General features: G+C 43.6%; 2 protein-coding genes and 1 non-coding gene across 5 annotated transcripts; all 3 read left to right on the top strand.

Moving 5' to 3' along the window:
* The first annotated feature begins 127 nt into the window (after positions 1–127).
* On the top strand, positions 128–8,746 carry fzd6 (frizzled class receptor 6). Its single transcript, XM_028425661.1, has 8 exons — positions 128–260; positions 1,472–1,901; positions 5,204–5,400; positions 5,481–6,060; positions 6,130–6,549; positions 6,702–6,850; positions 6,950–7,348; positions 7,499–8,746. Exons 2-8 carry the CDS (start codon positions 1,716–1,718, stop codon positions 7,665–7,667), a joined length of 2,100 nt encoding a protein of 699 aa, XP_028281462.1. The 5' UTR covers positions 128–260; positions 1,472–1,715; the 3' UTR covers positions 7,668–8,746.
* Positions 3,258–3,349, top strand: trnar-ucu (transfer RNA arginine (anticodon UCU)). Its single transcript is given in 2 exon segments — positions 3,258–3,294; positions 3,314–3,349. It is a non-coding gene; the product is annotated as a tRNA-Arg (tRNA).
* Positions 8,747–8,903: 157 nt separating the features above from the next.
* LOC114448844 (collagen triple helix repeat-containing protein 1-like) lies at positions 8,904–12,661 on the top strand. Of its 3 annotated transcripts, none has more exons than XM_028426049.1 (5): positions 8,904–9,064; positions 9,859–9,936; positions 11,451–11,669; positions 11,750–11,966; positions 12,203–12,661. In XM_028426049.1, exons 1-5 carry the CDS (start codon positions 8,984–8,986, stop codon positions 12,343–12,345), a joined length of 738 nt encoding a protein of 245 aa, XP_028281850.1. In that variant the 5' UTR covers positions 8,904–8,983; the 3' UTR covers positions 12,346–12,661. The 3 variants fall into 3 exon arrangements, with proteins under 3 accessions (XP_028281850.1, XP_028281849.1, XP_028281851.1); XM_028426048.1 differs by having other exon boundaries at positions 8,904–9,106; XM_028426050.1 differs by lacking the exon at positions 9,859–9,936 and having other exon boundaries at positions 8,904–9,106.
* The last annotated feature ends 39 nt before the right edge of the window (positions 12,662–12,700 follow it).

Genomic DNA, 12,700 nt, shown 5'->3' with positions numbered 1-12,700 from the left:
AAACATTATTCGACAACACTTCCTGGTTTAATTTTTACATTAATATGATCTGTTTACTAACGTTTTTGTGTGTTCACTATATTAAACAGCACATCTCCAACTTTACTTGAACGCAGCTTCTGTTCAGAGCAGGCAGAGTAGGAACGACGGGAGGACGCTGCCAGAGCTTATCGCAGGAAACACGGCGCAGATTCCTTACAGGACTGCTCCGACCAATATCCATGCAGTCTGCTGGTGCTTTAACTTATGGGCAGCTGGGGGTAAGTGTTTGTGTGTTGTCTTTTTACCCCTGTAGCGTGTTTCTAGTACTTTGTTGTACCGAAGTTGTGTCGCCCCCCCCCCTCGTCCCATGGCTGAGACCGAGGCAGGGATGTTGACTGTACTCTCTTCCCACAGTTGGTGTTTAATTGACGGGAAAACTAGCTTTCCTGTCCCCGGTAAACTGATATAGTCTTAAAGTTAATAAGACTAGTTTAATAAAAGATCTTATAAGAGCAGTTTATTGTGTTTACACACCTGTACACGTCATCCTGTCATGGCGAAGTTTTGCTTTTTAAAAGTTTATGCTAGCAACAACTCGTAGTCGCTATTTATGCTAATATTAGCTACGTAAGGGCAACACTTTTGAAATGTATACACCAACAACCTTCACTATAAACTCTGCTGACCACACTGTATAGACAGTAATGTGATAATGTCAGATAAGCTCCCATCGCCAGTAATAGAACTAGCACGATCGATGATAATGATCAGGAATCCAAGCACTCATATAAACAATGTTTTTCTTCCGTCTTTAAACGCCTCATCTCTAGCCTTTATTACCAGCTTATTGTGAATATACACAGGCTATGTCCAGCGTTCTTCTTACACATTACATAGTCCTCCATGTAATCAGCAGCTGCAAGCCTAAACCTGACACATTGCTCTTGTGGAAAGCACAGTATCAGTGGGAAGGTATTTACGTTCTGTCAGCCATTCAAGATTATTAAAAGTGTGTATGTGGAACTCTGACACTTTAATGTGAAGTTCAATGTGCGTCAACAAGCTGAGACTCATTCTACTCAATCACCCTGGATCTGTAGCATTCCCCACCCTGTGTAAATGCATGCATTCAGAGACTGGATTTTGGCCTCTTTTATTCCACCTGACTGATGCGTCTCTAAACTGGAGCTTGAGGGCATCAAGGGACCTGGAGGGGGTGCCCTGGAATAATGAGGAGTAGTTACATTTCATTGTTTAGCTGATGGAACACTACATGTCAGACTTGTTTTAAAGGTTGGGGCTTCAGTCTTTTCCTGTTTGGCAATTCTGTGGTAATTGTGGTAATAACCAAGCACAAAAATCATCTCAGTTGGTGTTCCTAAAGGCAAATTTGGGTGAAAATTGGGTTGTTATTCCAAACAGGCATCACAATTGTTTGTTTGGATGAAAATATAACCTTAGTAGTTCACTATAATTGCTTTCATTTCAGGGGATCTGGGATGCCTGTCAGTGACCCAGATGCACATGCTGACCAAAGTTTTACCTGCTGTGACTCCCACCAGCACCACTGAGATGTCCGCGGGAGGAGTGATACTTCGATGACAGTGTGACCCAGGGGAATTCACCACTTGGGCCAAGTTATCCTCACTCAGAGCCAAAAAGAAACCTGTTCTACTTTACACACACACACACACACACAAAAAACATACTGACCTACCCAATCAGCTGCCACGATGCTGATGCCAGGACGTCTGTGGGTGTGCCTGGCTTTGATATGGGTGGGAAGCTGCAGTGCCCACAGCCTGTTTACCTGTGAGCCTATCAAAGTGCATCGGTGCCTGGGGATGCCATACAACATGACCTTCTTCCCCAACATGATGGAGCACTATGATCAGGATATTGCAGCTGGTAATATGGAGGTGAGTAGTCACATTGCATATGTAGCTAATGTGTAGTGTTGTATATTATTGCACAAATATAAAATAGCAACAGATGATCTACATAAAGATTCCTTTTTGTCCCTTTTCCATTCAGAGCAGTGGCAGACAATGCTCCCTCTGCTTGTAAATAAAAATTGTAATAATCCTGTTCATGGCTCCAATATGGCCGATTGATTGAATCATAATGACCATTTTTTATTGGACAGGCCCACAGTGTTCACCTGCCACAATATCATCCAAATCAAAATCATCCTCTGCTCTTTTAGAGCAGTTTCTAATGAATAAACAGTGTATTATTGTTTAATATGCCCACTTTAAATTCTCAGCTGTCGTTAATGGCGGCTGTTAAAAACTATACATCATTGTCGCATTGAAGGTCAGGGAGGAATTTGTGTGTTTGCCGGAATGTGTTCCTTACTGGAAATCCACATTATTTATTGCAACTTTTTATGCTAAAAGTCAGATGTGATTCATGATGTTGGCACTGTAATTTGATTAGTAGGCAGTAAAAATAGCTTCCAATATACGTTGGTTGGTTCCGGTTTATAAGCATTTATGTGTGTGCTTACAGCAGAGGTGTAGAGGACATCTTTGTCCAAGATAACATTGTACTTTTACTGGATATTTTTACAAAGAGGTGAGTTTGCTAACATGACACACATGCAGTGAGAAATCCTCCCAGAAAAATCCTCACAGTATTGATTATTATAAATCAACCTTGGCATTGGCCTGCAGCAAGTCAAGATCCCTGGAACACGCTCACCATGGTTATTAGAGTCTGGATATAATGTATGCCGCATTTGTTCCATAAATACAAAATGACTCGGAAAAGATTAATGCAGTGTGAAAAAGCAAAGCTTCACTCCTAACAGATGTGTCCATACAGGATTTAATCAGTATTATCAGCCCCAGAGGAGTCATGAAGAGGTTCTGCTACTGCTGCTACTATAAATCTTCCTTCTAACTTTATTGCAGATTCCTTAACTGTAAATACATGTTTCTGAAACATAAACAACAGCTTCAACCACACTGTTAATTGTGCACTGCTGAATTTTCTAACAGTGTGTCTTTACATGTGAGGTGTTTTTCCCAACATCTGCAGATTCAGCGCTAGTGTGTGGTATTTATATATAAATCTGGGATTTGAACCTGGGACTTCTCGCACCCTAATCGTACCCCTAGACCAACCACAGAGACCAGTATTTCAACATCTGTAGTCTGTACAGGTTCTTGACAAGCTTTAGTCAGTAATACAACTCAAGAGTTGACAACCCATCTCATAACAACAACAGCTCTCGAATTACACTCAACTGTTGTTAGAGGAAGCTTGGACCTGGCTCTGTGGCGCAATGGATAGCGCATTGGACTTCTAGTCAAGCACATGAGAAGTGATTCAAAGGTTGTGGGTTCGAGTCCCACCAGAGTCGGACTTTTGAGTTTAACTCTTCCCGAATTTCCCTGAGGGACCTTCCTAAAGGAAGTCTATTCTAACTTTAAGACTTAGGAGTACTCTAAATATCACTGTGAACTTTAAGTTTTCTTTTCAGACTCTCCATAATAATTACTGTCCTGGGTCAGTTGAATATAAAGTTAGCACTGTGGTGGTTGAGTTCTTTGTGCTATATTGTGCTGCCCTGCTGCCACTTTGCCTTATGTACCCTGAGTCAGATCTTAAAGTCTCTCCTTGGCAGTGAACTTAACGTCTCTAGCAGTTGCATCCTGTGTCCTGGCATTCCTGAGGGCCAGGGTTTGGGTTACACACATTTGGTGTCATAGTGTTGAGCTTGAACAGTGATCTGTTGAAGGAGTCTTTTGTGTGGCATCTGGCAAAGGTATAGGCTTCTTATTTCACAGCAACCTTGGCCACGGGCAACTTCATCGACTTTGTTGTGAGGGGGCCTTTGATTTTTTGCAGGAAGGGGGAGGGACACACCCATTCCCACACAAAGCCTACCGTGCATACCACAATGAGTATTCTCCCTCTGTTAATCACTCACTCATTTCACCCCCTGTACACAGTCTTACCTCCACTGTCCTGTCTCCCAGGTGATGGATTTACACACTTACACACTGGCCTACATTCAGCATTACATAAACTAAACATAGCACTGTTTGAAAATGTGCAACGATTTGTCATAAAGCTCACAAAGAATCAAGCAGATTTGGCTCTACTCTTGGCTCAGAAAAGCCTATCAGTAGGGTTTTCCGGAGGAGGGGTAACCTTTTTCCGCCCTTGGTCCAAGACTCCACCTATGTTTGCCAGCATTAGAAACAGAAAGTGTTGGAATACAAAGAGAAGGGAAAGACCACCTGACATACTGAAATAGATAGGAAAACATGAGGTTTTTTTAAAGTTTGAGCAAAACTAGTTAAGTCATTTAATCCTGGAAGTACTTTGCTCTGAAATTCCCTGCAAAGGGTTTTTGCAAAATCAGCTCGACTTTTACGACTGATCCCCCTTGAAGCTTTCTGAAATGAGGGCAGTTTTTACAGTAACTGCAGTAACACAAATAAAGGTCAGATTGTTGTGCCATGGGGGACTCAGAGTCCAAGACCTCCACAGGAGAGAAACAAGGACACTCACTGTCAAAGGGGGCAAAGCCAGGCCTCAGAGATGTGGGCCTACTGCCAGGCTGGATTACAGGAGGAAAGGAAACATTGAATAGTGGACTATGTTCCAGTGGATGTGTTTGTTTTGTGTAAACTAGCAGTTTAGACTGACAGCAATATGTCCAAATAGAAAGTTTATTGATAAATTATGAACAGTCGTGAATATGATTTGGATTTATTTAACGGGAATATCATCAGTTTAACACACGGCGACTCCTCAGCAGCCAGTTTCTCACCAGCTCGGTGCATTCCAGCCTTCTTGGCTCGTCACTGTGTGTGTTGCCAAATGTCTGTGCACTCATTTCCTGCCACCTATATGGCCCACCCCCTCCCTTGTCAGTCCACAAGCCTTTGACCTGAGTGTTGAAATACAAGAATATGGTTTCCAGTCAGTGAATGGGCAGCTTTGTGGGGTGCTATAGAGCCCCGCAGCTTGACAAAATTTGACTTGAGGTGTAGTGTTCTCTGCTTGTTTTGCTACCCTTTCCCCATTTGTGAACTTAGCACTTTGAATGTTACATTGGGTTCCTGGTGCAATCATTAATTTTATACTTTTTTTCCAGTTGGTTTAACATGTACATTGTCTCTATCAATCAAAACAAATAAATCAACAAACTGTGCCAGATCTCAGAGTTGCACATTGATGACATCACTCCTTTCTCCATTTCCAGCCATTCATGCCCCTGGTAAACCTGCGCTGCTCTCCGGATGTCCACAATTTCCTGTGTCAAGCCTTTATCCCAGCATGCACTGAGGAGAATACAGTGATCCGTCCGTGCAGAGAGCACTGCGAGGCCGTTCTGTCGGACTGTGAGGAGAATATCCGCGTCTTTGGCGTGACATGGCCTCCTGAGTTACAGTGTGACAAGTAAGAAAGCTTCAACAGATAAACAGGAGTATTACCCAGAGTCAATAAATCATGAGCTTGTTATTGTCTTTATCCTGCAGATTGGACCCATGCAGCCTTTCTGATGGTTCTGTGCTTCCAGCAACCACCCCAGTCGTCTCCTCGCCAACTAAAAGAGACCTTGGTTTTTGGTGTCCATTGCAGCTAAAGACAAAGCCTGGCCATGGCTCATTTTTCCTGGGTGCTCAGGACTGTGCTCCTCCTTGTTCTAACATGTACTTCAAACCTCACGATATTGAATTTGCGAAGAGCTTTATCGGTGTGTGTTCTATCATCTGCTTGGGCGCCACGCTTTTCACCTTCCTCACATTTCTAATCGACGTCAAGCGCTTCCGTTACCCAGAGCGTCCAATAATCTTTTATGCCGTTTGCTACAGCTTTGTCTCGCTCATATACTTCATCGGTTTCCTGCTAGGAAACAATGCAGCCTGCACCAAAGCATCCCATCCCTCCGGTGTGGATACAGTGGTGATGGGCTCTCAGAGCAAAGGCTGCACTTTGCTTTTTATGCTCCTCTACTTCTTCTCCATTGCTGGTATCGTCTGGTGGGTCATACTCACCATCACCTGGTTCTTAGCAGCTGGACCCAAATGGAGCTGTGAGGCCATTGAGAAGAAAGCGGTAAGTTAAGGAAGGAAATGTTCTCAAATGTCAGAATAATATAGTTAGCTTATATCCTCTGTGTTTAAGGTGTGGTTCCACTCCGCTGCGTGGGGGATCCCTGGGGCCCTAACCGTCATGCTGCTGGCTCTAAATAAAGTCGAAGGGGACAACATCAGTGGAGTTTGCTTTGTGGGGCTCTACGACATAGACGCCCTTCGCTACTTTGTTCTGGCTCCGTTGTGTGTGGGCGTCATAGTCGGACTCTTCCTTATCCTGGCAGGCATCGTCTCTCTCAACCACGTCCGGCAGGTCATCCAGCACGATGAGCGCAATCAGGAGAAGCTGAAGAAGTTCATGATCCGCATCGGTGTGTTCAGCTGCCTCTACCTGGTCCCACTGGTCACATTATTGGCCTGCTACACCTATGAACAGAGTCACCGCAGCACTTGGGAGAATACCTGGATCAATGACCGCTGTCAGGAGTACAGCATCCCCTGCTCGTACAAGGTAACTGTGGCTTGTGTCCTTACTGAAGGTACAATGGCTCTAATTCAACATGCATAGTATTATTGTGAGAAAAATAATGCATTTGACTTAATTTACTCACCTGTTCTACATCACAAGAATCCTGTTAACATTTGAATTTGTTTCTGTTTTAGACTACTGAGCACGACCGTCCTGACCTATCCTTGTTCCTGGTAAAATACCTGATGACTCTGGTGGTTGGAATATCTGCAGTGTTCTGGGTCAGCAGCAAAAAGACCTGCTCTGAATGGGCCTACTTCTTCAACAGGACCCGCAAGAGAGAGTAAGATTACATTACAGTACAAGTTTATACTGTCAGTAAAGCAGTGGAAATACAGCATTTGATAATGTGTATCTTTTGATATTGTGTGACCCCCCCTAGTCCGATCAGCGAGAGCCGGCGGGTGCTCCAAGAGTCCTGTGAGTTCTTCCTCAAGCACAACAGCCGCGTCCAGCACAAGAAGAAGTACTACAAGCCAAGCGCCCACAAGCTCAAGGTGATCTCTAAGTCAATGGGCACAAGCACTGGCATCGGTTCCACCAGTGCCTCCACCACCACTAACCAAGGCACCTCTGCTCTGGGCAATCATGAACCACACATGCAAGGATCTCTGTCTGAGACTTCAGCCAGGGAGCACCTGGATCGGGGCGCCTCCGGTCGAAGTTCCAGGAGAGGGGAGAGGGAGAGGGAGTGGGAGGGTGGAGAGAGACGCAGCAAGGGTGGGAGCTCCAGTAAGATGAGCAGCCGCTCAGAGAGCATGCACAGGGTTGCAGATGGGAGGTAAGTACAACAGCTGTGAGATATGATTTTAACATTTTTCTTTTAAAAAAAAAAAAAAGAAGCAAAAACATGTTTTCTGTTTTTATTATATGTGTGGAATATTCAATTTGGAACTACACACTTTGAGTCTCTAATGTGTCCTTGGTTTAGGATGACTCCAAGGAGCGAGATGTCAGAGTCTAGGCAAGTTCCCAGCGGGCAGCCACAGCAGCATTCAGCTTTAAACCTTTCACACACCGGTAGCATCCAGGACACCAGAGAGCAGGTGGTGCGGATGGTGCCGGAGGAGTGCAAGGAACCAAAGGACAACAGCTGTTAAGACATCCGAACATCCAAATCCATCATGTTTTCAGTTACTCTTAATGCTGGTGAATGTGTCCATTGTGTTATCATGTCTGTATTGAACGTTCATCACCAGTAACATGTAACAGGGAGTATCTTAAGTGTGGTATATTGGACCAGTATCTCTGGGTTTTGATACAAGTTTAAAGGTAGTAAATGATTAGTTTGTATGAGTGATGGCTGTTTTCCAGCCTTACTGAGCTTTAGGCCTGAATGTTGCTACACAGCTATTTTGTAATAGACTGGTAGTTCAGAGGCATATCATGCATGCTAGAAAGCAAATGCAATATTTATGTACATTCTTATATGTTGTAGAAATGAAGTCTTTCACTGGACTAGTCGCTACACTGGGAGTTTTGTTAGAACCGCCATGATGTTGCCAAAACTGCATAAAGCCTTCCTGTGGTAGTTTTGTTTTTGAACGTCTTGTTGTTGTTTTTCTTGGAATGATGGTTTGCTAAAACCTCCTGTAATCCACTATATGTGCCACTTTAATGCGCCTTTGAACAAAGGTGTACTCTTAAACTTAGTGTGGCTGCTCATATAGAGATTATCCATGATCACTTCTTTCTTTTTCTTTTATGATTACGCTGAGATACCTTCAAAGATGTGCCCCATGACTTAAGGTAAAGAAGAGCTTTCTAAAAGAATGTGCAGATGTTTCACACATGTGATACCATCAGAAAGAAACAGGCTTTGCACTATTATCACTTATAAGCACAAACCATTCACAAACCAATTACTCCTCCTGTCTGTCTTGTCTGTGCTTGTTGGGTAAGGGACTGAATATCCCCTTAAGTTTATTCTTACTTACTGTGTGTGTGTGTGTGTGTGTGTCATGTGACCCATTCAATACCGTTAATAAAAAGGGAATCTTTTATTGTATATTCTGATTTTGCCATGTGGACGGGGGTCTTTCATAAGGTGTATTTAGACTGTAGTCTATCAAATGCAGTTTGTGTCATTTTTACTGTTTTTATGTTTTATATATCAGAAATTTTGTATTAATACTGTTTCATTTTGATACATTTCGAATTAAAACATGAATTCAATGCGTTTCTGCCTTTCTCTCTCTCTTCTCTCTCCATATACACATATGTATGTCTTCACACATGGACACGGTCCGCCTGTGTGGATGTCTCAGGGATGTTTTCCTTGCAGAGAAGGTTTCTGGGGGCTGACTGGCTCCTTCCTTCTGGTCCTGCCCTCCTCTGGCCTGAAACTGGCAGGAGCTGGAGTCAAACTGTCGCCTCGAACCTCTCAGAGAGCACACAGCGGTCCGCTGTCTGTCCTATGATGTCTCCTCTCGTTGGCCGCCTGCTGCTGCTGCTGCTGCTTGTTTGCCTGGTTTTGCCTCTTTATGGCGTGGAAAAGGTGAGAAGCAGAGGATACCGAAAGGATCCTGACGCTGATAAGGTAAGAGGGAGCAGAGGCAGCCGCAAATCATGATTTATGATAAGATGCGCGACAAATGATCTGTGAAAAGTTTTTTTTTTTAAATAATGATCGCACTCATTGACCTTATTATCAATCCGCGCGCTTTGTTGTATTTTTAATGCACGTTAATAAACATTGATTGATTATTTTGCATATGCAGGGATTACTTTTTCTTGCGCAATGCTTTGTACTGTTAAAAAGGACTGATTTCCCCAAAAGAAAAAAAAAGTTATTTGCTGATTCATCCGCATGTAAGTGTGTAGCCACTAATTTGGGAAAATAGTCCCCAAAATTACCTGGACCAAATTGCAGTCATATGGCTTTTGTTCCGTTCTCTATTGTCCTTGGTTTGGCTGCTCTCCAGCAGACTGAATGGACATTTAAAAAAAGTCCAAACAGGAAGTTGGGGTCTGGCTCATCCTGACTGTCTGCATTTGTTATCTATCTTTAAAAAAAAAATAAAGTCGAGGAAAAAGAACTTAATGGACATTTTCAGGCTGGTTGGAGCAGAGTTAGACAGGACTGGGCAGTGAAGGAATAAAGTGGACTCACTCTTTCATCTCTTGGGAATCAAATGAAAGTGAAACTAATGTTTATTTTTTTTGGCTGTAACCCTGTGGACCACCCTGACCCTCACCCACCTCCCCAGGGACTTCCCAGAAGTCTTCTTAAGTGTGACCACAGTAGAAGCATTATAATAAATAGCATCTCATGTTACCATCTGTATCTAGTGCACTGGAAATGATGCAGAAAAGCCCAACTGCACTAGACACTCTGGAGAAGGAAGAGCTGCTTATTTGAACAACATGGTAATCATAAATAAATCCTTTAAACTCCTTTAAATCTGAAAACACTCAAAGCACCGTGTCTTCACCCCCCGCATGCTTCAGGAAAGCTTCAGGCTTTGCTTCGGTGTTGGCTAATGCATGAAATGCTACCATTCCTCGGCAGTTTGGGGTCCAAATGCAGCCTTTATGCTTCCAGTTACAGTAATGCACTGTGCACTACTAATATTCAGCAGGGCTGGAGTGTAATTCATGCAGGCAGGCAAGCAGCAGCAGCAGCAGCGTCATAGAAACAGCAGACTGGAAGCTAATATAAAAGTCAGCTGTGTGGATAAGTGGACAGAGGTTCCATTCATTAGCCAGCTTTCAAAGCTCTCCAAAAAATCCAACCCTTAATAAAATGCTCAAAGTTTTCCTTTGCTGAGTTTAAACCAAGCTCCATGCAGTTGCAATTTGCCACCTATAGCTACGCCTCAGAAGTGCATGTGGGTTTTTTTTTCCTGTCTCATCACATCCCAGTTTCCTATAGAGATGATGTCACTTCTCACATGTCCAGGTTTCTCTGCCATTATCCCATTGATGGCTAAAACAGACTCCAGACCATCTGTTTCACAGCATCTGATATCAGAAGACTGTAATTCACTCCTCTTTTTTTTTTTTACGAAGATTCACCTCATCTGAAATACATTTTTTTGACTTTACCCCAGGGACTGAAGTCAGGATGTTGAAACTGTAGTAAAAGCTCTTTGTTCTCCTCTCCTCGCCTTAATGCCTTTTGGCCACGTGCCTCTCCCTGTAACTGCTCCACAGCTGCACGCTGAGCAAAAGGGCAGCAATGACCCAACAAAAACCAACAAAATGCTTTTGGCATCCCTGTTTACTTAAGGGCGCTCTTCTATTCTACGTGTCAGTTTCCGTCTGTCGTCCTGGCTAAAAGAATGACGTACAAATGTCAGACTAAAAAAACAACAAATGCTGCAATCTGCTGGTCAAACATCTCTTTTTACAGCACGTATTATGCAAACCTCACAACATCTTCATTGTGTCTGTCTCTGTATGTGTGGTAGGTTTTTGGCAGGCTCCCCCCCGTCTGTGTGTGTGTTTGAGTCAGCTTTAGAGTAAGACGCTGCATCTGTTTAAACATAGCTGCAGATTCAGCAGGACAATGAATCACAGAGAGATGTGTGTCCAGACGCCTACTAATTTAAGCCCTCGTCAAACCTTCGGTTCCTCATTAACACAATCTCTGTCATTCACTGGCTTTCATGGTGGCTGGTTGTGCTGCTTCGCTTTGGTTTGGGTCACATCTGTTTCTACACTTGTTTCAGCCCCATGGCAGCGTATTTGTTTATGAGACTTGTAAATGAGATGCACTGTGGCAGTGTCTTGAGTGGAGTTTTCGGTGTCTGTGGTGCATGCAGCCCCAGAAGACTGGAAGACTAAATGAAATAGGAAGTTTAGAAACAATAGATGTTGTTGGTGTTGTTCTAAATTATATGCACTTGCAACACTACTTCCTTTCCCCTCTGTTTTTCCAGTATGGAAGCTGCATGCAGGGACCTTCAGGCAACCCTGGCAGAGATGGTAACCCAGGGGCCAATGGCATTCCAGGGACGCCAGGCATCCCAGGCCGTGATGGGCTCAAAGGTGAGAAAGGAGAATGCATCAGTGAGATTTTCGAGGAGCCCTGGAAGCCCAACTACAAGCAGTGCGCCTGGAACTCTCTGAATTATGGGATCGACCTGGGTAAAGTAGCCGTAAGTGTCTCACAGAGGATATTCCATCGCTGACAGAAATGTTACACAGCTGCACACACATATTCCGTGATGTGTTTCAGGACTGCACGTTCACCAAGCTGCGCTCAGACAGTGCCCTCAGAGTCCTCTTCAGCGGCTCTCTCAGACTCAAGTGTAAGAGCGCATGCTGCCAGAGGTGGTACTTCACCTTCAATGGAGCCGAGTGCACCGGGCCACTGCCCATAGAGTCCATCATTTACTTAGACCAAGGAAGTCCCGAGTTCAACTCAACCATCAACATCCACAGAACGTCCTCAGGTACAACTCCAAGCAGTAACATCCAGTATGATGGAGGAAGTCACTACTTCTCACTTTGTTTTAGATTGTCAGGCTAACCTTCATTTGCTATGGAGACTCTTGTTTCTCTGAGTTTAAACAACTTTTTTATGAAGTTCACCACTGTGTCAGAAAACAGTTCTGCCTCAGCTCTCATTATGGGTGTTCCCTGAAATTAATTTTCACCATCCTCTCCTGTTTCTCTCCTCTCTCTATAGTTGAAGGGCTGTGTGAGGGCGTCAAAGCAGGCCTGGTGGATGTGGCGGTGTGGGTGGGGACCTGCGCTGACTATCCACGAGGCGACGCGTCTACAGGGTGGAATTCTGTATCTAGAATTATCATTGAGGAACTGCCTAAATAAAGAAGAAGAAAAAAGTCCTACCAAAGGGAGGCACCGGTCTTTTTATAGTGTAACAGTATGTTATCTGGCCATCTTTAAATAATCAGGTATGACTGGCTGAGGCGTCACAACATCACTGATGGTAACTTGAATGTTTTTGTTTTTGTTCAAATACTATACTAGCTACAGGCCAATAAACAAAACACTGTGTCCTGTCTGCTAGAAATAAACCTTGTACTGTAGCGTTTTCTGCTTGTGGGTGTGTCAGAATACAGTTTACAATGTTTAAACTATCATGTGACCTGTTTGTTTACTGTTTAATAAAGTTTTTTTTAAAGAACTTAAACAATACTTCTACAGCCACCAAGTACACACA

Source organism: Parambassis ranga, chromosome 16 (assembly GCF_900634625.1).
Source record: "Parambassis ranga chromosome 16, fParRan2.1, whole genome shotgun sequence".
Classification (NCBI taxonomy): Eukaryota; Metazoa; Chordata; class Actinopteri; family Ambassidae; genus Parambassis; species Parambassis ranga.
Note: the sequence above shows the minus strand (reverse complement) of the source record. Positions and strands in the feature narration are given on the sequence as shown.

What these genes read in the sequence shown, in the direction of transcription:
- fzd6 (XM_028425661.1), top strand. Translation starts at nt 1,716, where the DNA reads ATGCTGATGCCAGGACGTCTGTGGGTGTGCCTGGCTTTGATATGGGTG. An exon ending in TTGCAGCTGGTAATATGGAG is followed by an intron (nt 1,902 to 5,203) that starts GTGAGTAGTCAC and finishes CTCCATTTCCAG; the next exon opens with CCATTCATGCCCCTGGTAAA. An exon ending in AGGCCATTGAGAAGAAAGCG is followed by an intron (nt 6,061 to 6,129) that starts GTAAGTTAAGGA and finishes TCTGTGTTTAAG; the next exon opens with GTGTGGTTCCACTCCGCTGC.
- LOC114448844 (XM_028426048.1), top strand. Translation starts at nt 8,984, where the DNA reads ATGATGTCTCCTCTCGTTGGCCGCCTGCTGCTGCTGCTGCTGCTTGTT. An exon ending in AGGATCCTGACGCTGATAAG is followed by an intron (nt 9,107 to 9,858) that starts GTAAGAGGGAGC and finishes ATCTGTATCTAG; the next exon opens with TGCACTGGAAATGATGCAGA. An exon ending in CTGCTTATTTGAACAACATG is followed by an intron (nt 9,937 to 11,450) that starts GTAATCATAAAT and finishes CTGTTTTTCCAG; the next exon opens with TATGGAAGCTGCATGCAGGG.